General features: G+C 33.9%; 1 protein-coding gene across 2 annotated transcripts in view; it reads left to right on the top strand.

The window, feature by feature from the left end:
• The window catches only part of LOC110376222 (phospholipid phosphatase 3), a 94,135-nt gene that overhangs the window by 49,380 nt on the left and 19,325 nt on the right, over positions 1-25,430 (top strand). For both annotated transcript variants that reach the window (XM_064038084.1, XM_064038085.1), the window contains exon 2: positions 2,429-2,525. In XM_064038084.1, the coding sequence (XP_063894154.1) occupies positions 2,429-2,525 (97 nt within the window). The remainder of the gene's footprint in view (positions 1-2,428; positions 2,526-25,430) is intronic.

Here is a 25,430-nt window from a genome sequence, read left to right as displayed (position 1 = left end):
TTTTGGACGTTGTGATGTACTGTACCTATATTTATATCCTTAGGTCCCAGTGGTCCCAAGTTAGCGACCTAAGAAAAGAACTTACGCAATCATAGTGCAGTGCGTCATCCTAACAAAAAAGCTATCCAATATGACAAACTGAGTACAGAAATAGATCGACAGCCAAATATAAAGGCTGGCTTTACCATATTCGTTCAAACAATCACTTTAATCCGTTGATTACGATTAGCGTTGACAAGAGACAGAAATGTAAGCAGGTTTATTGACACCGGCCTAAAGGTGTGTTTTGACAGCCAGCAGTTGTCTGCAACGGCCGACCGCACTTGCAGCGACTGCATGAAATCGGCGACTGCACATGCTGCTGCCGCTTCGGTCTAATGCGGTTTCATGTACCTTATTACATACAAACTAGTAGTTCAGCTGTCGCCGACTAAGTGCAGTCGAGGCGTGTGCAGTCGGCAGGTGCAGTTGGCAGCTAGCATTCAAAACGTACCTTTAGTCAGTGTTGTGATCTAACTTGATTTATTTAGCTTGAAGTGATTTGTGGCCTTTATTATTAACACTTACCGTTGTAAAGTAGCATTCAACTTGTAACAGATGTAGTAACAATATTTATTACTTTAAATGTAGATTAAAATCTGTAGCTCTATTTCTAGAACACGCTTTTATTTAGACTAAGACATAAATAATGCAATTTAAGTTTCCTTGTTAATTTATAGTCAAGGATTGTAAATATTGTTCAGCAGGTAACAAGGGCGGATCCAGCTTCGGTGCCAGGGGGGGGTCACACAGTCGTGATCAAGTATTGATTTATAAATATTAATTATAAAGCTAAAGTTGACGACATTTGGTTTTATATAATAGCGTATACTTGTTATAATAAAAAAAGGGGACACAGTATAAATATAAAAAGCGCGAGCGCAGCGAGCGTGAAATTTTTACGAAAGTTAAGTGTTTTCATGTAGAAAATGGTCCGAGCAGAGTGAGCGCAATTTCTTGTATTTATACTAGAGTGGACACATGTGATAAACAAAAAAACGGGAGCGAAGCGAGCGCGAAAATTTTTATCCAGGTCAAGGACTTTGGTAAAAAAAAAAAAAAAAAATTGTAGAAAATGGCCCGAGCTGAGCGAACGCGATTTCTTGGACAAATTCACAGTTGCGAAATAAAAAAAAGCGCGAGCGGAGCGAGCGCGAAAATTTTTATTCAGTTCGAGGACTAAAAGTAGATGAAAGCACTTTCTTGCTATATAACAAGTAAACTTAAAGTACATAGAAAAGGGCGCGTTATTTGTATTTTTTTATTGCGGCAACAGTAAAACATTTTCTGTGAAAATTTCAATTGTCTTACTATAGGTAAGGGTTCATGAGAGTTCTACAGCATGTAGACAGCCCGGACAGCGGATTCTTTATAACATGGTCCCGTTTCCTGCTTTTGGGTATGGATAAAGAGATAAAGAAGTAAATAAAGAATAGTGAGCGAGCGCTGCGAGCACGAATTCTTCAGCAAAACTACTCTACCTCTATCTATCTATCTACCTAGGTGTTCACTCGGAAAAAAAACATAAAACATCGTGTTTAACCATTTCAATTAGTGGTTCATTCAGGTCCTGGACCTGGCCCAGGGGGGGGTCATGACCTTGTGACCTACCCCCTGGATCCGCTGTTGGCAGGTAAGCGTCAAAACTATAGGAATCTATTAAAATACCAAAACGGTTTTAATAGCCAATGAAAGTTTACGTTCAAAGGTAAAACTGTTGCTTAACTGCAATTTGAGAACATACCAACATATTTATTTTAAGACACGTGCGTTTAAAGTTTTGAACTGTCGCCGTAATCGTTTGAGGAGTTAATCTGGGTTTACGAGAGACTGAAACGAATTCGTTCGTTTTAGTACAACCCACCCATTGTTGCAAGCACTGAATATTAGTAAAAGCTACTTTTTATTAGCTAAATGGTGAGAACTAACTGTGTTTTAGACGCATTCTGAGTGTTATCGTTTACTTCCTAGTAACCTGTAAAACTATTGTTGAGCTGAGTTGACTCACAGGCTCACAGGTTACACAGAGGTAAAATTACTCTTAGTTCAGCCTGGACTGTCTCACTGCTGGGCTTTCTATCTTACCTCTCGATCTATTGAGTCGTCTCGTCTGGAGCCTACTCCGTCTACGGTGGCCATCATTAAACTACTTATTTAAGTTTAAAGTATGATACTCTTATGCTGTATCCATTTCATCTCGAGGCCAGGGATTTGAAGCTTTAGGTCTATGTCTAATCCTCTTCTTCTTATCGAGTGGTCTGTTTTAACCACCTAGCAAGCCTTGGCCTCAGAGTTTTCTCAAATCCGCTAATCAAATATTTATTGATAGATTCAGCTAATGATGAACTTAAATGAAATAGCACTAATTGTGCATTTCTATTTGTTACAGACAGCATCGGAGCAGCGAGCGTCCGCCCCCGAGGAGATGCAGGCTCGGCACAGCATACTGTGGCACCTACTCATTGACCTGCCGATACTGTTGTTAGGTAAGAATTAATATTCTTTACAATTAAAAATAAGCCAAACATGTAGTTCGCGCCACGTAACTTTGCAAATCTGAAGTTAGCCAAAATAGTTATAGATGCGGATGTTGATGATAAAGTTGGAAGCTGTATAAATCCAGCTGTAAGCACTCCTAAAGGTCTACTAAATACTCGAGAAGTTATATATAAAGATTTACTAAATAATCGATAAGTCATGGGACCCATCCTAGTATATACCATCCAAAGTTTGCGTAAGCAGTCGTGCAGTATCTTAGTTTAATGGGATGATGTCTCATCACGCCATGACTGTGTCACGATCAGATGTAATATTAGGTCTTATGATGGTTAAGAAACCTTAAATCATAGTCAGTCAAACAAAGTCGTATCGCAATATGGCATTAGGTCAAATACTGACACGCTACTCAATTAAAAAGATTTCAGAAATAATCTCAAAGATTTATAGACGAGACTTCCGAAATAGTAGGTACAGTAGTATTGGCATAACTAATGAAACAGAAAATAGCCATGAACTCAACAGAATGCAGCAAGCAATAAGCGTTAATCAAAATAATAATTAGAAACAAACGCTCCATTGGAAACAATTATTGCTGAGCTAAAGCGACGGCTCAATGCAGATTATAATTTGTTGTGACTATGATCGTCGTGTACACACGGGTACACGCCAAGCTATAAGAAACCAGCATGTCTTGGACTCGCTTTAAATGATCTTTCTTCAAATCAAAAGGTCAGCTTTTACTAGTTTTGCATAGCTTGATGTGTAGTCTGTACAATCTAGGATTCCTGATCTTCTGTATGATATAGTACAGCGAATTCCTCAGATTTATTTTAGTTGGAATTTAGGATGCGTGGTTTATAACCGTCTGGTTTCCTGTGACCTGGAATTTGACAATTTCGTTTTGACCACTTCGAATTTTAGAAGTAGGTTTAATGACAAAGCCGTTTACTGTTCGGTATCCATTATTTGAAGATGAGGAATGTCTGTAGTTGCTGTAATTTCAACACTTGCGCTTTTTCTAGATATAAAAGTTAAAGTTTTTCTTTTCCAATTGGTTCTACTTTTTCTACCCCTTCATTAAGTTGTGTGTTATTATCTTTTCATAATATGTTATGGGTTACAGTTAGTTACCTAAACCTAAGCTTCTATATAATGATTTGAACAATTTCCATGGCATGGTGGTTTTATTATTTAACGACTTCATCCTGATGCGTAACGGTCTCAGTTACCGCTTGACGATAACTGATTGAATAGCCCGTGGTTAAGCTTAAGATCTTAGAAGATTATATTGTAGGTAGCTTCAGGTTATATCTGTCAATATTTTTGATAGATGTTATAAATAAATACTTTTATTAATCTTTGTGAGTCTTGAATCTCAAAATCATAAATTGTGAAATTGTAATTTTGCCCATAAAGGGCGATGAAAATTAATGAGTTGTTATTTAAACATCTGCTATTTTTAACCCCCGACGCAAAAACGACGGGGTGTTATAAGTTTGACGTGTCTGTGTGTGTGTGTGTGTGTGTGTGTGTGTGTGTGTGTGTATGTGGCATCGTAGCTCCCAAACGGATGATCCGATTGTAATGCGGTTTTTTTTGTTTAAAAGGTATGTCAGTCGGGAGTGTTCTTAGCTATGTTTGGTGGAAATCGGTTCAGGTCTTCAAGGTCATCAGCTCGTTTGCTAGATGTGATAGGAATGTTACACGCTCAGTTTACTTGCAAGTATACGTGGGATCTGAAATTTGAAACACTAATGTCTTTTGGAACCACTGAGCTGGTCTGCTGTTAGGGCACGAAGGTAGGAGACGTAACCCTGAACTGCCTTTTAGTAAACCCATCGAGTTTGGGCTCGTTGAATTTGTCTTGACGAGTTCTCTTCATGTTTCTGATTGACGAGAACCTGATGCTGGTAATGGAATGTGGCGGATGAAACCCTGAAATGCCGGAATGAAACGGATAAACCGATTTATATTTTGCTGAAAATCTAGAATGTCCAAAGGTTAATCTTTATTGTTTCTCAATCTGTGCAATTCTCCCAGAGCCAGTTTGTCATGAGGATTGTTATACAGCTTCCTTTGGCCGAGATCGCATATAGCGACCCCATCTTAAGATAAAATAAATTAAACGAAAGAAGGAAAAAATAAGGAGCTCCTTTAAAAAGCATGAAATAAAATTAAATTATAAATTTAAAAACCCCGACCCAAAAGTACGCAATAATTATGACAAAAGTTAAAAACGCTAAACCCTATAAAAGCAAAAATAACTTTTAACACTACGTAAACTAAATTTTGACGTGTCGGGGGACCGCTTTTTACCTTCATAAATACTTACATAAATCAAATTATACCTACCTAATTACAACATTCGTTTAAAAGAACACGTATCTAAAGTAATGAATTAGAGCGGTCCCCCGACACGACAAAATTTAGTTTACGTAGTGTTAAAAGTTATTTTTTGCTTTTTATAGGGTTTAGCGTTTTTAACTTTTTGTCATAATTATTGCGTACTTTTGCTACAATAGGTTTAAACCTTTCCTCCCGTGATTTTTCCTACTTTCCGGCTGGGTATTTTTTCAATAATAGAAAGTAAGGATAATGTTGCTAATTATATAAGGATAATACCCAAATAAAATGGTGTACAAAGCGATAAAAGTATTTTAAACCATTTTGTAGGCTATCCGTGAAATAAAATTATTTAGGCTCAGAAAGAGTTAAAAATAACTTGATCTATGTCATCTAGCAACAGTGAAATTAGTCATTACACTCTAAATCAGGACTCCTTGTCCATTAAAATGGTCATTCCCAGTAATTTATGTCACACATCCAACACTTAAGTGTTTCTTGTCTAATTATACACCTTAAAATGTTCTAGATAACATTTGTAGTCTAATCTGAGGCAACGGGTGAACATCAGGCCACTTCAATGTTTGAGACAAAGATTGTGTAGTAAATGGATATTTAAGTTAGTGTGTCATTTGACCGTTATATTGAAAGGCTAAATGGCTGCTATTGCTCTTTTTGGAATACTTTTAACTAGGCATTTTTTTTTTAAATTTAGGGTTTTATTTCACAAATTAAATACAATAACTAACATGACAAAATTAGGTCAATAATATTACCTTTAAGATTTAATTTAACTCTGATCTAGTTATGGAGGAGAAACATAAAATGATTTATTTAAATTAAAACAGTTTCAAGTTCAAAAATTAATGGTTTCTTCAACACATTAGCATTACGTTGAAGATTATTTATGTATCTGTTGACGTATCACATACTTAAGCTTGAGCTTAAAAGGCGTTGAGTATCTGTATTTTATATCATCTTTGACATCACACCATTAGTCAGATTTATGGGAGTTACCTTTGATGTGATTATTTATAGCTGTTTTGATATTTTAGACATTTAACCAACATACACAGAGAAAGGAACGCGAATATTAAGCGATTTGCAATGGTTTGCAAAAAAATACAGAAAATTGCGATAAACGTTTGCAAAATTTGTATCATGCTCCAAATATTTATTTAATGTGAAAATGTTGTAATGTTCGGTCCAGTTTGTCCAAAATTACAGCCTGCAAACGTTATGAAAAACGTAGTTCATGATAAGGGTTCCCTTTGTTGAAACGCATTCCTGTCATTGATGCGGAGAAATTCTTCGACGCCTTGTATACGTTTTTATTTATATTTTGCTAAATAGTATTTTAGTTAAGATAGTTTATATAAAGTATATATTTGCTAAAATAAAAACTGCAGCCCACAATTGCCTACATGTTCCTTCATAATTTCCAATCTACCTCTAAAGCCTGGTTCTCACGTCTGTATTAATCGGACTAACGGGTCAGCAAGCTGTGGGAACAAGCTTTTTGTCCGACTGTCGGATCGTATGCGGCTTACAATTCGGATTATCGGACGTGGAACACCGATAATTGCCGATTAATGCGATATAAATATCTGTGTGGTGTCTAATGGTGCTATATAAGAGTTATGGTTTACCCAAGAGTTATTGGTTTTATTTTATAACTGGTTTTACCTCTAGATTGGTGTTAATGGTGTTAAGTTGAATTTACACTGATAAGCCATAAGGAGATAATGATAAGGATTAGTGTTCATAGGTTAATAAGTACATGTTGTATAATCTTCTTTATATTCTGTTAAACTAATTCTATTCTTGCCTTCTATACTCTTATATCTTTTAAAAGAAAAATGTCTGTGCATAACTATTCCATTATATCTACAAGGCTTGTACCTAAAAATTAAATGAGGAGTTTGATGAGAAATCTTCAAATGCCCCTCCCGCTGTGGGTGCAGCGTGAGGGAGTGTCAAACTCTTATTGACTAAAACCCACCATGTTCCTTCTTAAGCCCTTTATGTACCTACCCAGGACCGCGGTAACTCTTTCAAACAATCCCGCATCCCCGGCAGGCTTTGGCTCTAGCCTTCACCTCATATCTTAAACAAACTAAATTACAAAAGGATTAAAATGCAACAAAGTCATAATATAAAGCTTATCTAACTAATTTATGGGCAGATGAACAACATGGGTTGACACGTGAGCAGTAAGCATAACCTTGTCATCCGATACTCAACCAAATCAATCATCCAGCTACTTGGGAGGTTTCCTGCACAATGTTCTAATATGCTTACCTTTTGACAAAGTAAATGATATTTTAAACTATATTTAGTTTGATATGATAGTTAAATATCATGTTTCGGAAGGCACGTTAAATTGGTGGGTCCCGGCTGTCATTTGAACATCTTTAACAGTCGTTTAGGGTAGACAGAAGCTAGAAAGTCTGACAACCCATCTTACTAAGAAGTTGCGAAGGATAAATAGTCGATCTAAGTAGGAAAAATATTCTCAGTTTCATCCGAATAGACTGAAACCTGCCCAGAACAAATGAAAAAGCTAGGCCGATGATTATGTATATTTTTTATAAGATGTATTTTGTGAAAGGAATATCAAGCATATCTACCTTTGGTATGAATACGATAAACCGTACTAAGAATCGACTACTGATAAAATCAACCGAGAAATACTTGGAAATGGTAAAATAATTATTTTATGAAAAAAAATACACGTGACTTTAATGGCGCAACTCATACGCATGCAAGCGTATATAATTTCACACCTTATTATGATAAAAAAATATATAGTAAACAATAATTTTAAGCTTAGTCAGACATTGTAAGGTTAAAGAACTACGCACAATTTTGAAAAAAATACAATGAAATTTCATCATCTACACTAAATCAAATTACTCGGGTTCATCGAAGTGTTTTCGTAAACATACTCTGTGAGAACTCGGGTGCAGTCTATGGACTGTGGTGCTCAAAGTTATGAATTATTTTCGATTTTGTTCATTTATTTTAATCATTACAATAAGAATATTATACAGTTGGTATCGAATATTAGGAAGTGTTTCTTTTTTATGTATTTAAAAAAAGTCTTAAACATAATGAAATTTGAATAAGTACCTATTATAAACTGTTCCAATGAAGCTTCTATGCCAATAATTTAACTAATGTGTGTGTAACGTAATGTAACCTACGTAAAACATTTACATAATCATGCACTATTGTCTAGGAAAGAAGAATTTGACTAAACGAATTTAAACATTACTCAGTTACAGTAAAATAAATTAGGAATAAAAAAAAACCTTAAAATTAATTAAAAAAAACAACATACAACACTTTGACACCCACTGTCCTTAGCCTATAACGTTACAGTTTCATGTGAACGCACACAACCGCAACACTTGTGTGCGTGTAATATGAGAGCATTGTTTTTAAACCCATCACTAGAAAGAATGTCAACATCATTGTGTGTAGCCTCGTGATCAGCTCGCGTTGTGATAGCCTGAGTCAGACCACCTAGGTTTTGATGTTCTAGATTATAACGAAGGGATTTTTCAATGTGTGTATGTGTAGGTTTCTTTGTTAAATGTATGTCTGTGTGAGTTTGTTTGACGTCAAAGCAATAGGAGGCTTTTTTGTATATGAATTTGTATCATTGATGCCACTAGTAATTTGTGGTTTGGTTTTGAGGACTAGGCGTTTATGAAGACAATGAATCTCAATCTAAATTCCAGTAGCACACAAATTTCATCCAGGGACGCCATGGATCGATCAGTACCTACTATGGTCATTGAAATTATGAAGATTTTCTTCGCCTACCTCGTCGAGCCTTTAAAAATTGCGTCTTTACCAAAATCAGTGTCATATAATGAAGATGCCTCAAAAACAAGAATGCAGTTTGTCAATTGACAAATGATGACTGTTCATCGATAGCTGTAAATGATGAGTAAATTAAAAACGTTTGCTCATCAAAGTGGGATAGACACATTCCATGATTGTTTCTCACACTACTGTTTATTCAAAGTTATCTACACGTCACATCTTGTTTGTTTTACAAGTGTTCACGTTATTTTCTATGTTTTCAACGACATGGGTGGTCAGTGTCATGCGATACCTGACACTGTTGACATAACTCTGACATCGCCTTGACATGTCACGAAGTATCGTTGCCCACACAAGTGCTTTGCGGTTTTATGTAGATCAGTGTAGGCGTGAAAGAAACTTCATATTTTTTTTCTTGTAAGTATAGGTTCTTTTTCCGTAAGTTAGGTTATTTTAAATTCAGTTAATGATTGGCCATTTAATTGATTTTATATTACCAATTTTAAATGACTAAAGTGCGCAATAAAATGGAAATCATTAGACGTAAATTGAGGTGTGCACAATTATTGCACAAATCTATAAATGCAGCTTTTATTAAAACGTTGGTAATTGCCTATAATCTAAAGCTACTGAATATAATTAATTTTGTTTATAGACGGCATATCATTATTGCAATATCGTTTAACGTTATTGAAGTAATAATTATTAAATTGTTTTTGTTTTAACTAAATATTATGACTGGCCCTTACATAACAATTTACGTTAAACTGATATGATTTTAAACATCTCCTTTTATTGCTATGATTGTTGGAAAGTTTTTTATAAGGATCATCAGCGGTCAGGAAAACATGATGATAGGAATATTTTTTTGCATCAAATATAAACAAGTTGAAGTTAAAATATTGCAGTACAAGAAGTGCAAATTGCGTAATATGCGAATTTTCCTCATGCCAGAAAAAAACTATCTTTTCCTATTTTCAATCTTATAACATATAAAACTAAATAAAGGCTTCCATGACCTACACTTATAATCTTTTGTTTCTTTGTTAAACCCTAGGACAACAAACAATTCCCAGGCACTATAAATTAATTAATTTTAATTCTGTTCCAATTAATGAAATTCCTTTAGTTTCAACTAAAATAAACTGCGCAACCTCATTCTTGAAGTACCTACATAACATAAATATATCAAGTCAATTCTTTAAAACTATTAAACATTAGAACTGGCAGAACCGGTGTAAAATGACAAAATGTAGCTACTGCTTGTAGATAAGTAATAAACTATGCAGGTTTGTATGTAAAACAATATTTCTAAAAAATCGGTAAAAAAACTTTTAAGTTAAACGGTTTTATCTTATGTGTACTGAAAACTAGAAAATAAAAAAATTGTAACTTACCTGTCAACCTACGTAGGTGGTCCCGGTCATATTAGACTAAAATAAAAACGTGGGGCCCATTAACTATTGCTGTAGTATTTTCTTCTAGAGGTATAATAGGTGTGGATTGCATCGACTTACTATAATCGTAACTGGAGATTTTGACAATCAATAATCAGCCGTAGCGGCTTCACCAGCGAACGCCGAGCTCATGATCTACCAAAGTATAACGATATGCTTTGCCATAGGTAGGGTTTCACAGGGGCCCCACGTTTTTATTTTAGTTTAATATGACCGGGACCACCTACGTAGGTTGACAGGTAAGTTACAATTTTTATTTTCTAGTTTTCAGTACACATAAGATAAAACCGTTTAACTTAAAAGTTTTTTTACCGATTTTTTATTTTCTAGTTTTTAGTATTTAATGAAAATGCCTACCGAATATTCCTCATTCTATCTAATTCATTTAGTGCATTTAGTGCAACTCTTTCGAACAATCTCGCAGCCCAGGCAGGCCTTGGCCCTGTTGGGCCCCGCTGGAGTTACTGACAGTTTTCTACTTGTGAAGCCCTTTCATTTGATACCCATATTGGTGGGATTGATAAAAAATTGTTATCAGCCATTTGGTAGCGGCGGCCATCTTAGATTTCAATGTTGCATAGTAAATTGTATTCTACTTGTTGAGACCTTTCATTTGATACCCATGTTGATGGGATGGGAACCTAAGTTATCCGCCATTTTGTAGAGGCCGCCATCTTGGATTTTAATTTTATATAGTACATTGTATGTACTGGTTGAGAACTTTCATTTGATACCCATATTGATGGGATTGATAAAACCTACGTTGTCCGCCATTTTGTAGCGGCCGCCATCTTGGATTTCAATTTTTTATAGTATATTGTATTCTGCTTGTTGAGCCCTTTCATTTGATACCCATATTGATGGGATTGATAAAATCTACGTTATCCGCCATTTTGTGCCGGCGGCCATATTGGATTTACAATGTTATTGATATTACTATATTGTATTGTCATCGGAATTAAAGGTGTATACAAAATTTCAGATTAATCGGTTGACAGGAAGAGGGTGAAATTTGAATTACTAAATTTGACCCAAGAATGAATAAAACAAACGGGGTGAGCTAAATAAAACCGTTTAAAAAAATAACAAACGAATCTCAGCATTGTACTCGACAGTACCTCGAATAAAGCTCGATGTACATGCGCGTACAATGTTATCAAGCAGCCTATCAGACACGTAACATCCGATAGCCCATCTACAATGGTATCAGTTTTTTTTTTTCTCTTGAACTTACAATGTCAATGCTTATCGTTGCTTGAGAAAAATATTGTGGAAGATTAGTGACACCATTCGAGAACATTTTTTAGTCGACTACAGGAAGGTAATGGTTTTGGAAGTAAGTAGTTTAATTTTCTGGGTTCTTGGTGTTTGTTTCACTGTTATGTACATATTGTAAGCAATGAAACAGTTCGTATACTGTAAAATTATAATTCATTAAAATATCTAGGTTATATCCCATATAATAAAAAATGGTGGCGCCAAAAAATAATTGAGTTTCTTTATAAGTTCTCATTGCAAAAAAATACTATATAACACATCAATCTTAGGTACATTTTTGAGCCTATCAAAAAATATTGCACGGTACATTTTTACACCTATTAAAAACTCCCTAAACTATACAACAATTACTTCCCATCCAAAATGCCTGCACATTTCCACTGCACTGCACACATGGCACCCATTCAGTCTCACAGTAACCCATTTCTCAAACTGGAGTAGTACATACATCCACGTGAGTTAACGACGGGCCCACACTTATGCGTCAGTTGCGACAGTTCACACGCTAGTGCAGTGACGGCCTAATTCACTTGGCTCTATCGGGACAACAAATTGGAGAGAAGTTTATTTTACTTTGTTCACACAGAAACTGACGATATAGGCGTGATGACAGGGTTAAGAATAGTGATTGTTAAAAGTTTGTCGTATTTTTTATTTAAATAAAACTTATAGGTATTTTTTCTGGCAACATACCATGCATTTGTATATTTATTTCAGAAAATTGGCTATATCACCAAATAAATATTTTAAAACAAAGTCTCCGGTGCATTTGTATGCCTTTCTGTTCGCGATAAACTCGAAATGAATTCACTAATTTTCATCCGATTTTCACTATGATTCAAGCGGAGATTTTGCTATAGTACGGTTTATTTTTACTGCTTTAACTACACGTTAAGTACCTACACACCACCAAATATCCGAAATTAGTGTCACACTATAACTATGTTATCAATAAATCAATAGAAACATAGAAACACACCAACCAGCCTGCGATGTCAAACACACATACTTATACCACAACACCAGAATCACAATGCTAGTTTCGCCAACTATCGAGTGACAGTCGCTAGGCGCCCGCCGGAAACCCTCCATAGCATAACGTTCGTAGCTCGTATGCGCTTGCGCCTGCTAATTGAATGCACGCCTAAACGGTCGCCCATTGAGCAAAAGGGTTAGGTCAGTTATGCTTTTATGTGGGGAAATTAGGTACTACCTGTACTTGTATGGCAGAGAAAATATAAATGAAACATAATCATAATACCTTTATCTCAATGTTTATGTGTTGTCAGCACGTCTTATTATTCCCAGCTCTCTGTCTATTGTCATCGTATAAGTGAAAATTCTTTCTAGCCATATCGTCTTTTAAAATCATGCATCGTCATTTTCAGGCGAAAGCCTCACGACTGAAAATAGATATAGCTTCATAAAAAAAACTCATATTATTGTCAGTCCAGAGAAAATTATAGAGAGTTTTCTTTTTGAACCAAAGATAGCAATAAATGAAATTACGATCATCAATGTCATCTGAAAAAATAATCATTTTTATGTGTTCATAATCCTCACAAAACAGAAGCATTGATCAGCACATTCCAGTGATTTGTTCAACACACAGCTAGCATTAATTAAACGCCTAGTAATTTTCTATCAAAACATTAATTAATCACTTTATCACTTGGTGTCATCTAATGGCACAGTTGTCTATATAAAGGCATATAACGTGTTTAATGTTTATATCTATAGTTGATCTTGATGCAGCAGAATATGGCAATATGCGAGTCTCCATTTATGTGGTGTTAATTAATATTTAGCTTATTAATCTAAGCTTTATTGGCCAGATGTGATAGTTAGTCTTAAGACCATAAAGTTTGAATATGAAAATATTTTACATTAGCTTTCGCCCGCGGTTTTCCCCGATACCGGTAGATGCTATTTTCCGCACATGATTAAAAGGCAGCTAGTTGTTTCTCTGTTAGAGAGTTACAAACGTACAAGCCTGAATACATATCCATACAAACTTGAGAATTTATCATATTAGTAGGATGTGGAGAATGTGATTTGTAAGATGTGATATGGATAGACGAATAAAAGGCACTTCACACTCATCATTCATAAATACATCCATTTTCAGATCTAATATATTCATTTAGTGTTTAAATCAACCACGTCACCAACACATCCATTGATATGCAACCCTAAACACTGACTATTTTTAGATATACTACGTCAGTGTGATGCACTCAGTACCTTTTCGGACTGAATTGACTCATTCTTCCTTTCTTAAAGAAATTATAATTGCTGTTTATAATATCCTGTATTAGAACCCAGGATATTACGCTGACGACAAGCCTACAACGAGCCTTTGTGATACCTTTACTAGGAGTGGTTCAATTAGGAATTACTGCCCAATAGCCAGCTTCTAGAAAGTACTAGATTATACACCCTACTTAGAACGAGATAATTAATACAGTTATTTCCATTACTTCGCAATTCGAAGACATCTTAGAAGTATTGAATGTTAATTACAATTAAAGCAAACTTCCAATAATATCATGTGTAAGTAATCGATGATCAGCCTTTTTATCGTCCCTCTGCTGGGCACAGGCCTCCTCTTAAACAGAGTAGGATTGAACGCTAATCACCACGACTGCTCAATGCGGGTTGGTGATTTCAGAATTTATAGTCTAAGTTTCCTTCACCTATAATCAGTCTTTGATTTCTAAGATATTCTTAGAGAGTATGTAGGTACATACAAACTTAGAAAAGTTGCATTAGTATTTGCCTGACCTGGACTCGAACCCACACTCTCAGACTTGAAAAGCGCTTTAACCAATAGACCACGACTGTCGTGTTAATAATTGTGACAATAAATAGAACTGCCGAACATTATAGTTAGGTACAATAGGTCAATCGTTCAATGATCTATAATTAGACGTTTCTAATTCCGGCCTAGGTCATCAAACTTTACGCTATATTGCACTGAAATTGTCAACAATGCGTCTAGCTTTATATAATGGCTTATATACCCGTGTTTGGCAACATACGTATGGTTAAAACGTCACTGTAATCACCCTAGAGATGATGGAAAATTATATTTAAACTACAGTTGTTAATGAAAATATTATACTGAAAATATGGTCTCATGGACCTCCTACAGATAAATAAATACATAGTTTATTTATCTTACGTAAGTACATAAATATATAGTTTTATTTTTGTCAGAATCGCTGTCATCAACCTGCCTCTATTATCCCAATTTTTATTTAAGGTTGATGGTGACACAGCTTGTTCCTATTTTTTGACAGCATCTCTCAAGTAGTTTGTCCAAACTTAGAATGTAAGTAAGAATATGTAGTACTTATGGACAGTAGAGTTCAGTGGTCAGGTACCTACTCACGTTGTTTAAGGATCCGACCAAACAAGGAAATCAATATAGGACAATGTCCAGTGTAGGAGTTTTATTCAAGTACCTTTTTAGCCTTCAGTAAAACTAGAATGCAATCGATTCGATACAAAACAAACCGATTCCGTGAATACCACATTTATGCATAAAAGGAATTTTAGAACGTAATAAATGCAGGTTTAGCGGCAATAAAATAATCATTATATTCGTTCAGGAACTACGATCAGATTGGAGCGTTGTGTCGAAATACTTAAAGGTAGGTACAGACTAGGCGTTCTTACTTCGCGTATAAAGCGAACGATAGTTTAGAAACCTACACCTAAACAAATTATTTTGTTTCCATCAGAACCACCATAGGTATGTATTTCGAGGGATAATATGTGAAGTGATCAGTAGTTCTGAGGTATGCTAAAATTTAAGGACCCGTACCGACTCCTGTTTCCATTATGTACAGTGTATACCTACATTGAACGCCTAGTCTGAACCAAGTCTTACAACAGACTAATATTGTACAAGTATTACTTAAGACGGAAATCAGACAAGAACATTAGATATCTCGTACTTGCATGTAAGATTTAGATATAAATTATGTTTGAAATTATTTATTAGAAGGACCGAATTTATGGCTGTAGTACTTAATTTGAATTAAACGATAATTTAGTCCTTTGATTAAACTGCATCAAACTGTATGACATAAAACATTTTCATTTATATGAAGTAAATCTAATTTATGTCTTGGATTGACCAAGCAGTGTCACAATTTTCTTTACATAGTACCTACATGGCATCATTGTTTCAAGACGATGTTCTCTAAGCTAATAAACTATATTTTAATGAATAGATAGAGAAGTAATGTATTATGATAATATGCCACCCACGCAGTGTAAATTACTATTACTTATGAGTTTATGAGAAGCAGATGGGCTCACTTACCTACCCCTGGTACATGACTACATATAAATAAGATACGATTAATTACGTTTCTCTTAGACCTCCGTTTTAGATAAAATATAATTCAATTAAAAATCTCTACAAACAATAATTTGCATGTGTAACCAACAATAAAAAGTACAAAATACTTCTACGAACAAGTAAAACTGAAATTGTTATACTGTTAATTTTACAAAAAGCCTCAAGGTAAAATAAAAGCATCATCTTTATCAAAATTAGGTATACTAGGATACCAGATTAAGATTAAAAACCTTTTTATTCAAAAGTTCATTGAACTCCTCATACTTAGGTTCATTTATGTTAGGTACATGTTCATTAAAACATGAAAGGTTGTTGTAAGCCGTGCCCTGAAGGTGAGCAGGCATTGTCGACTTATTAGCCAACGTTGTAAGTTCAGGCATAGTTTGAGGCTATCCTCTAACTAGATTCATTATTACAGTATTTTCAGTAGTACAAGGAATAAGGATATTGTTCGTTTTCAGGGCGAAATACTAAATAAATAAAATACTAAATGTAGTAGTAAATCATCATCTCCCGAGCCTTTTCCCACCTATGTTGGGGTCGGCCTCCACTCTAACCCGATGCAGCTGAGTACCAGTGTTTAACAAGGAGCGACTGCCTATCTGACCACCTCAACCCAGTTACCCGGGCTACCCAATAATGTAGTAGTAAATATTATCTTTTTTTTCATATTATTTACATTGTAGGAGTCAGAATTAATTGTTAATTACGACGTAGTTCTCACGGAACACGGGTGAAACCGCTGGCGGAAGGTAGTGAATTTATAAGGTGACCGATATATTGATTAGGTGATAAAATCAACATCCTTTTATAATATAGGAAGCGGGAAGTGACAGTGGATGTTCCCAGGCTAATAAATGTTATATTCAGGATGTTTATGATATTAAACTTTCACTACTAGCTGAAAAAAATACAAAATTAAAAGAAGCAAAAATAATCTCATCATTTCTATAATTTATTAACCATTTGATTGCATAGGTATACCGTATAAAGTACAGTAATACAGGTATAAAGTAAATAATATTAGCCCAAATTTTGTAAAATCCTTATGTAATATACATAATAAACTGCCTAAATACATCTGATATAATTAGGTAACCAATGTTGAAACAATTTTTCATCATTGATATGAAAATTAATACTTATTTAATCTCGCCGACATCTGTAATTAACGGCTATTTAGCATCTAATTGGTCATCTGTCAGAATTAATAACTACGTTGATAGATATAATTTATGTGACTTTCGCAAATTAAATCATAATTATGTAAATAAGTACGTCGGTGCAGTTGGGCTACTTTTTTATTTTATTTATATTCAGATTTTTAATTTCATAACAGTTCCTCTTTATCGCCCCACTGCTGGGCACAGGCCTCCTCTCACACTGAGAAGGATTGAGCGTTAACTCGTTGTACCTATATCAATGATCGAAGCGCAGATTTACGCGAGACACAATTGATTTTCTTTTGTTTTATAATTAGTGAAATACAAGCAGTTAGTAGGTAATATATATAACTCAATACTTCCTAAGGTATTAAATACTAGCTATAGATAATAGAATAATACGGGTATTTAAATAATAGATTATATTATTTAAAAATCTTCAATTGTCACGAAATCGTGACTATTTCAGCCAACGCCAACCAATTTATCTCATACCGTCCTTGAAAGGATACATAAGCTTTGAGACTTCCGGTGAGTTGCACCATTTAACTATAACGATAATCAAACCATTTTCAATTGTCAAATCACCGATTGAATCACTGGGTTGCAATAATACGGCCGGTTATGGTTTGTCGGTTTACGGCTGGTTATTGTCATAGTTAGGTACCTAAATGGTGCAACTCACCTTTAGAATCTCATTCTTACATTATTTTTTAAAATATTTAGTATGCTATTTCAAAACAATATTGAACTAAGTAAGTATACGACCAATTAAATTAAGACTTGCCCATGCATACTAAATTAAATAATGTCAAATTCTCTATAGTTTAAAAATAGAACCACAAACATATTTTCCTAATTGGCTCAAATTAATTAAACATAAAAACCCAAAGAATACCAATTAACGAATACTCCACATACTGCATGACCGAGAACCTTCCAGAAATAATTTCAAGTACAAGCAATCTAAATCCAAACGCATAGTTCTAAACCTAGCTGTCTATGTGCAATGACCCGAAGCGCTAATTACTAATACCAACTTACTTTTACATTCACACACACCTTAACTCAAAGACATAAGGTTCAATTTTGCACCGTTGTGACGTAGTTAAGTTGGTAGAGTAAAAAGAGGTCAGTGGATGCAGTATGTATGCTAATTTAATAAAAAGGTTGTAATACTTTGTGTATGGTCTTTGTGCAGTCAAAAAGCGCGGTCTAATAATTTTATGATGTGTTGCTGGTTATAAAAGCTTATGGTCTTAGTTTCGTTTTAAGGGTTTTGATTTTAATGTTAATTTCACAACTGAGTAATTATTTTGTAATGATTTATGAAAAAAAAAATAGTTACTGAAAAAATTAAGTAAGATATAATGTTGAATACAAAACTTAGGGGAAACTTACTGATATCTGTTTGCTTACCTTATATTATGAAAAATGATATGATAATATTAAAAACACAAAGGAAAATAGGTAGTGTATAAAACTGTTTCTAAAATAACGAACTTAACCCGTCTTTGTTTGTGAATTCCCTTCAACAACATGCAGAAATAACCAACAAATACAAAACGCAATATAAAAACCCTACGAATTGACAAACGAGTAACAAAATACAATGGAAAAGGACATTAAACTGTCAATTCGCAGGAAACGACTAATGGCCGACAATTTTTCACACTAGCAACATTTATTTAACAAAACTTATTGCAGCGTTACGTGGATATTTTAACATGCAACACTGGCACACGCGATTTAATCGTTATTCAAATTTAAATATAGAAAATTGGAATTTTGTACAAAGAAAATATGTTTTATAATGTTTTTTTCTAATAATTTCTTAACTAAAAAATGCTATTCATATTCTTGCCAGCCAGGTCAAAGTTCTCATATATTTTTGCAAACTATTGCTATACAGTTTTGGTCTAACATTTAATAGTTTGTATGTACGAAAGCCAAAATTATATTCCTTTTTCACTAAAACGTTGAGCTGAATGAAAAAAATTTTACAACAAAAATATCCTTTAATTATTGCGTCAGTGCAATTAAACGTTTTCGAAATTTTCTACACCTAAGCTACTACTTACTTATCTCATAGAAAGTAATTAGAGCGAAGTTGTGAGAAAACCGGAAAATATGCAGAATTTTCTTCATTTATTTAATCTAAGAAATTAACCGCACCTAGATCCCAAGCAACATGACTACTAACAACATTTATCAAAAACATCAGATAAATATATTTAACAGATTAAACAAATATATTAACTCTAGTGAAGTACGTGACATTATCGATAAAATGACTACTCGATATCGACAGTACTCCGTTTAAGTCGAATTATAGAACCATTAAGATCTGATCGGCGATAGTGCCGACTATCGTGACAACTTTCACCTTTTGACTATTAATGTAAGTAAAATATTATGTTGAATATAAACTAGAGATAAAAAGTCACCGCTAATCTGCTGTGGAGTCTATTAAAGGGACTTTATTAGTGGGCTTTATCGGTATTTATTAGTGTCTTCATCTCGAGTTCAACTGTGTTCTGAATACAAGAGATAGTGTGGATAAATGAGTAAATTTTTATTTTCTTTAAAAAATTTTTCTTTATTACATTAGTGCTGTAAAATCAGAAATAATTACTTATTGATTTTCTTATTTTTATACCAGTAATTTATTATGCACATTTCTATAGGACTTTATTACCGGGAAATAGGCCTCCACATTCCATTGGAACTAACCTTTATTCTGTCATTGATAGGCTATCATAGGCCCTAAGATAACCGTAGTTTAACTAGAGGTCAAAGCATTATCTACTGCACTAGATAACCATCAATTTCCTAATATACAGACATACGGGAAGATTTTACGTGCGGGAACGATATTAGAAATGTCACCTAAGTATTAGTTAGAGTGATATGTACAATTTGTTTTAGCCTTAAAACTGTTTTATGTAGATTGTAGATGTAATTTTTGACAAAAAAGGTCTCCAGTCGGTCTATTGCTTGTTACTTAAAATGTTGTTACAAAAAATCATTTTTTATGATATAATTGAATATGCTATGTTGTGCTGTGTGTTATGCTACAAGGTTCAAAATATTTTGAATTTATTTTTATGTAATTTCCAAATTTCCAAAACAAAAATTTTCCAAATACATTTGAAAAACAAAAATATGTACAATCAAATAAATATTCCACGTAGGTACTTCTCATAACTCATTAATATGTATATCTAAATAATGGTCATATATTTTCTATCATAAAAGCTAACCTGAATTTGAATTATTGGCCCTCATATAATTATTTCTGAACTGAAATACATTTAATTTCAATGATTTATTACACTTATAGCATAAAATATGAACCAGACTTAGATAAACTTTCACATTAAACACCTATCACCAAAAATGTTTTTGTTTGTTTGTTTAGAAAATGAGAAGGCGTTGATCAATGACTCGATTCTTACCCAATTTATCCAAAAATACAAAAGATGACTTGCTCATTGGTGTTTATATTGTGTGAGATGTAATCGATACTGTTTATGGGCACATTCGGACGTTTTGGTAATTTATAAAAATTTACCGTTTTATAAATTGGTCACTATTTTTGTAGGGTTCTGTATTAAAATGGTTAAAGGCCTGTTATGATGGTACTTCTTACTTGTACTTCGTAACAGCATTTTTTCAGCAGAAATTCAAATAGTTTTAAGAATCTGGCCATCTCTAATTCGACCTAAAAAAAGAACCTGAAAAACAAAAATTACCTGAAAAATATAATTTTATATAATTATATATAATATAATTTATATAAAATTGAATCGAAAAAATAAATTTTACACTCGCAGTACGGAACTCAAGATATGCAAGACCAAATCCAACTAACATTAGAACGGTTTTTATTTATAAAGGTTCCGTAGCTGTGGCCCAGTTTCTTCATAATAGTTTAAATAATTCAATGCGATTGGTTGCACTATAAATATGTCTGTTTTATAGCTCAGATGTTATTGATTAAATATTAAAATTTACATTGTGCGTTGCTGTTATTGTAGAATTGAATACCGTTAGGAATTTCGAGTATTGTGCACCTATTGGCTTAAATTATTGCTGGGCATAAAGTTTTATTTCTCAAATAGCTCTTGCATACTACAATTCTACCACAGAGGCAGGAAAGATAGCGGAGATGCCATAAGGAAGGTGGGTCATGCGCCTTCTCGTAGGTCAAGCAATATACGGTAGGCGTGATCGCGCTAGTGATTTTGCTCTCCATGGATTCTACGATTTCTTGAAATTCAAGACGGTGTTGAGACTTTTTCATATGTTTACGAGACTCATATGAAGTCTTGAAAAGATTGAATATATTGCTCATACATAATCATCGAACACATTGAATTTTGTTAAGGCTCAAAGCATAAAGAAATTATTCTCCAATATCTATTAACATAACCGCTAAAAGTTTCTAAACAACAACTCTACATAATCTTATCTTATACTATATCTAAGACTATAAATTAATTATTGCATTACACTAGAACCAGTGAGCATTTCTCAAATTTCCTTCATCATAAAGTACGGTAGTGCGCCCGCGCATGTTTCGCCCCCGTATGTTTCCGTCTAACGTCAATTGGCTAGTCAAACGCAATTGCTGGTACAATTGCACTGCCCTACTTCGGTTGCATTTGCATTCTGCGGGAAAATGCTATAGTTGTTAATCAAAAAATATTATATTTGTATGTCTCTCTTGTTTATCAAAAATTACTATATTTGTATGTCTCTAATTTATTAGTAGGTATAGTATTGTTTCCGTGAGATTTTTAAAATGAAATTATCGAATGTTTCTTGTATGCAATTCTTTGACATAACATCCATCGTAAAATACCATGTGAAGAAACAGTTTTTTTTCTTATACGTGTAAACATGTCTAAAAGAAATAACAACTCATTTAATTAGACAAGTGTTGTCACCAATCCTTAGGCTGACCATAGTAAGCTCATCATGAGCACTACTTCTACTCATGAGATAAGAATGCTGCTTTAATTGCCTCTACATACTTTAACAGCTGAGATGACACTTTCTTACACTACATTAAAAGCACTTACAAGATTCAAATCTTATTCAAATGACTATATTTTCTTACATACTGTATAATATACATACAGTACTTATAATAAACAACACTTCAACGGCCTTTCCCCACATTCCAGCGAGAACCCTTGACACAAAACGACATCAACTTTAAGTTAAGATTATCCACTACTATGCAAATCCCTAGTGAAATCTCCACGTTAAATTAATATACCGATTAAATCAATTAACTACAGAATTTAAATTTAACGTCTATTAACATAATTTATACGAAAATCTCTGGTTAGTACGTAAGAGTACGTGCATACAACACACTTTTAGTCGGCCGATGTTTGTGTGAGAAAGATCAGGTATTTACACCGGTCTCCCGTCTCAGGCTGACTGAAAGCTTTGTAGGAATCAATCAGTTTTTATTGTTCATTCATTGTTGTTTTGCACTCGCACTCATTTACCCTCTTTCAAATCTCTCGATCGCTTTAAGATTTTCTGTTAGAGAACCTAATGCTGGGTTAAGCTCACCGTTGTACATACCTAAGCTTTTTATACTGATTATTTGTATGTTTCGTATATTAAGTGTGCAATATTGAATAAAAAATTAATAAATGTTGGTCAACCATCGGATCAACTGTCGGCCGACTGTTTAGTGTGCAGTCTGCCTACTCTAACTTATCACTGTGTAAATGAGATGAGTAGACCTTCCATATAGGGCCAACTTACTTTGGTAGTTCATAATCCGGTAGTCCATTTATCGTCACGTTTAAATAAAACACTTAACATACAAGATTGTTTTAAGTTTCCATAAAAATTATCTGATGTCAGGGTCACGATATCTTTATGGTTTTTAAAGCTTTTCTATGAATGGGAGTATACCTATGTATATGCTTCTGTTAATTCGGTTGTTTCTAAGAAAATGAACAGGTTTTTTGATGGTGCATAGATAGTGATGAGGGCGTAAAACAAGTGGAGAGTGAAAAGGTCGTGGGTTTTGAAACTTTTATCCAAAAACCAGTTGCAGTATCAACTTGTTTAAATGTAGGTAGACATGCCAGAATATCTAATGCCCGTTTTTACCAACAATCTCTTTATGTTTCCCTAACTAAGTGTCACTTATACTAAGAGATCCCCCAATAATAAAGGTTATAAGGGACACTTAAGCTTTGGTGAAAACGAAATTCGTATTAAGTGTTCCCTAAATACTCTTAGGGGATTCCTTAATTAAGGTATTTGTTGATGAAAATGGGCATAAGAGTACCAGGTTTTTTAGCATGATGGAGTATTTTTTGTCACATCGAAACTTGGTGGAATCCAAACTACGATTCTATCGACTGAACCTATTTAAAACTTTGGAACCTTTAGTATCTGGAATACACTCTATCGAGCATTTCAAAACTAGTCAAAAATCAAAAATATACGGTACTATGACATCCCATCAGATTGCTCATCAGTTCAATCCAAAAAATAGGAAAGTAATTATAAAATCATTTATTAAAGCTACAGTAAAGCTAATAACAATAATTACGTCTGTTGCCCTAGTAATACGCGAGTAAGTACTAGATTTAAATTTAGCTATTATGTCCGCAATTACAATGATTTACGTACAAGCTGTCATTACATAGAGTGACATTCTCTTATCTGCTATCTAAGCTAACTTCGACGTGAGTGTACTATTTAGATAAATTTAGAATGTTATAGTACTTAATAGTTTGTTATTATACCTACCTTTTATAGTCTAAAATAATACAAAATAAGTACAGGGACCAAGGCTCTGATTCTATTCAGTTTTTTCTTAGCCCACATTAAGCAGAGCAAAGATCCCTGATACTTAATTACTTACCCTTAAAATGACATCCTTCAATTATCTTTAGCATCTCGATACCACGGTATAACTCCTTTTAAAAGCCCTTGGCGTCAATCCTAGTTTCTAAACACCTGTAATTTAAGTTTAAATTTTTGTTTCTTATTCCTTCATGCTAACGTCCAATTGGCTTTCAGCCAATATCCGTGTTTGAAAAGGACAAATCTATCAGAAACTGCATAAACATACAACTTAACGACTTATTGCCATGTTCGCTAAAAATACACAACACAACTTGCCCATATTTATGACTTAATGAACCAGAACAATTATTATTTCCTAGAACAATTGGTTTGAGCTTAAATTAACTATTGTTCACTTGAAAATATATAGTACTAAATTCTGCATTTAGAAATTAAAGTCAATACTTAATGACTATTCCAGGACGTGACGATTAGATGCATAACTTATTATGACTTTTAGAAAGGGGTGGTTTTAATTCAGAACGTATGGCAATGACTCATAGAGAACAAATACACTAGAACTTTGTCCATTATTTTTGAAAAATAATGGCCTTAAATGTCAAACTTAGTTTTTTCATCTTTGCGGTAACTGTTATCTTCCATATTGTTTCAAAAAGTTTCAGCAATAACATTAAATATTCTTACAAAATGTACATAAAAGTAAATAAATCATTGAGCCTAACCACTGTATTACAAATGATTTCTTGTACGCACTAAACAACTTGCGGTTTCAGGCCCGGTCGATTGAAAACCGCGGTCTACCTTGAACGAGATTCTGTATATTGTTAGATTATTTACTTAATATCCTCGCTTTCTATAATATTTCATATAGTAAAGACGATGGAAGAGAAATAGCTTTTTTTACTTACTTTATTTATGCTTTACTTATTTTTTTATGCTTTATGATCAGATTCTTCTTCTTCTCTTCTTTCTCTAAGGAAAGCTAACTTCTCTCCGTGCTGTGAAAGCCCATGACTAACTTTACACAAACTAGTATTTTGCTTTGAGCTTTTCTACTACTCAGTGGCCCCATGTAATCATCTTATAATGTAGGTATATTTATGCTACCCACAACATTTCTGTCACTCATTTCCCAAGATATACGATCATTTTAATAAATGTGTGTGGAAATATGTAAAATGAAGCAACCTATTTAATTAAATAAAACCACTATGTCATTTCTGCGATAAGCAACCCACAGACTATTAAAAAACCAAACGATGCATCTCCTATTTCAGTTAAACTAATTTTCTGCTCAACTGATCAAAAGATTAACATGTTATCTTTATATTTCTAAGTTAATCTCTCATCTCTGAATGAAAGCATCAATGCTTATCATCTTGCATGAGACGTAACTGTCATGCAACCGGTTGGTAGCTAGTTGTAATTAGATTGCTGGGCATAATTATTGATATCTTAATTCCGGATTTTATTGTAGGACGGTGGTTTGAGCTGGTTTGTCTAAGCCTTGAAATGGTTCAAGCGGTAGCTTTGATACTGGATTTTAATTTCAATACGAGTTGCTAATTACTTTATGTTGGCACTGGCTACTTG

The sequence above is a fragment of the Helicoverpa armigera genome, chromosome 15, assembly GCF_030705265.1.
Source record: "Helicoverpa armigera isolate CAAS_96S chromosome 15, ASM3070526v1, whole genome shotgun sequence".
NCBI classification, from domain to species: domain Eukaryota; kingdom Metazoa; phylum Arthropoda; class Insecta; order Lepidoptera; family Noctuidae; genus Helicoverpa; species Helicoverpa armigera.
Note: the sequence above shows the minus strand (reverse complement) of the source record. Positions and strands in the feature narration are given on the sequence as shown.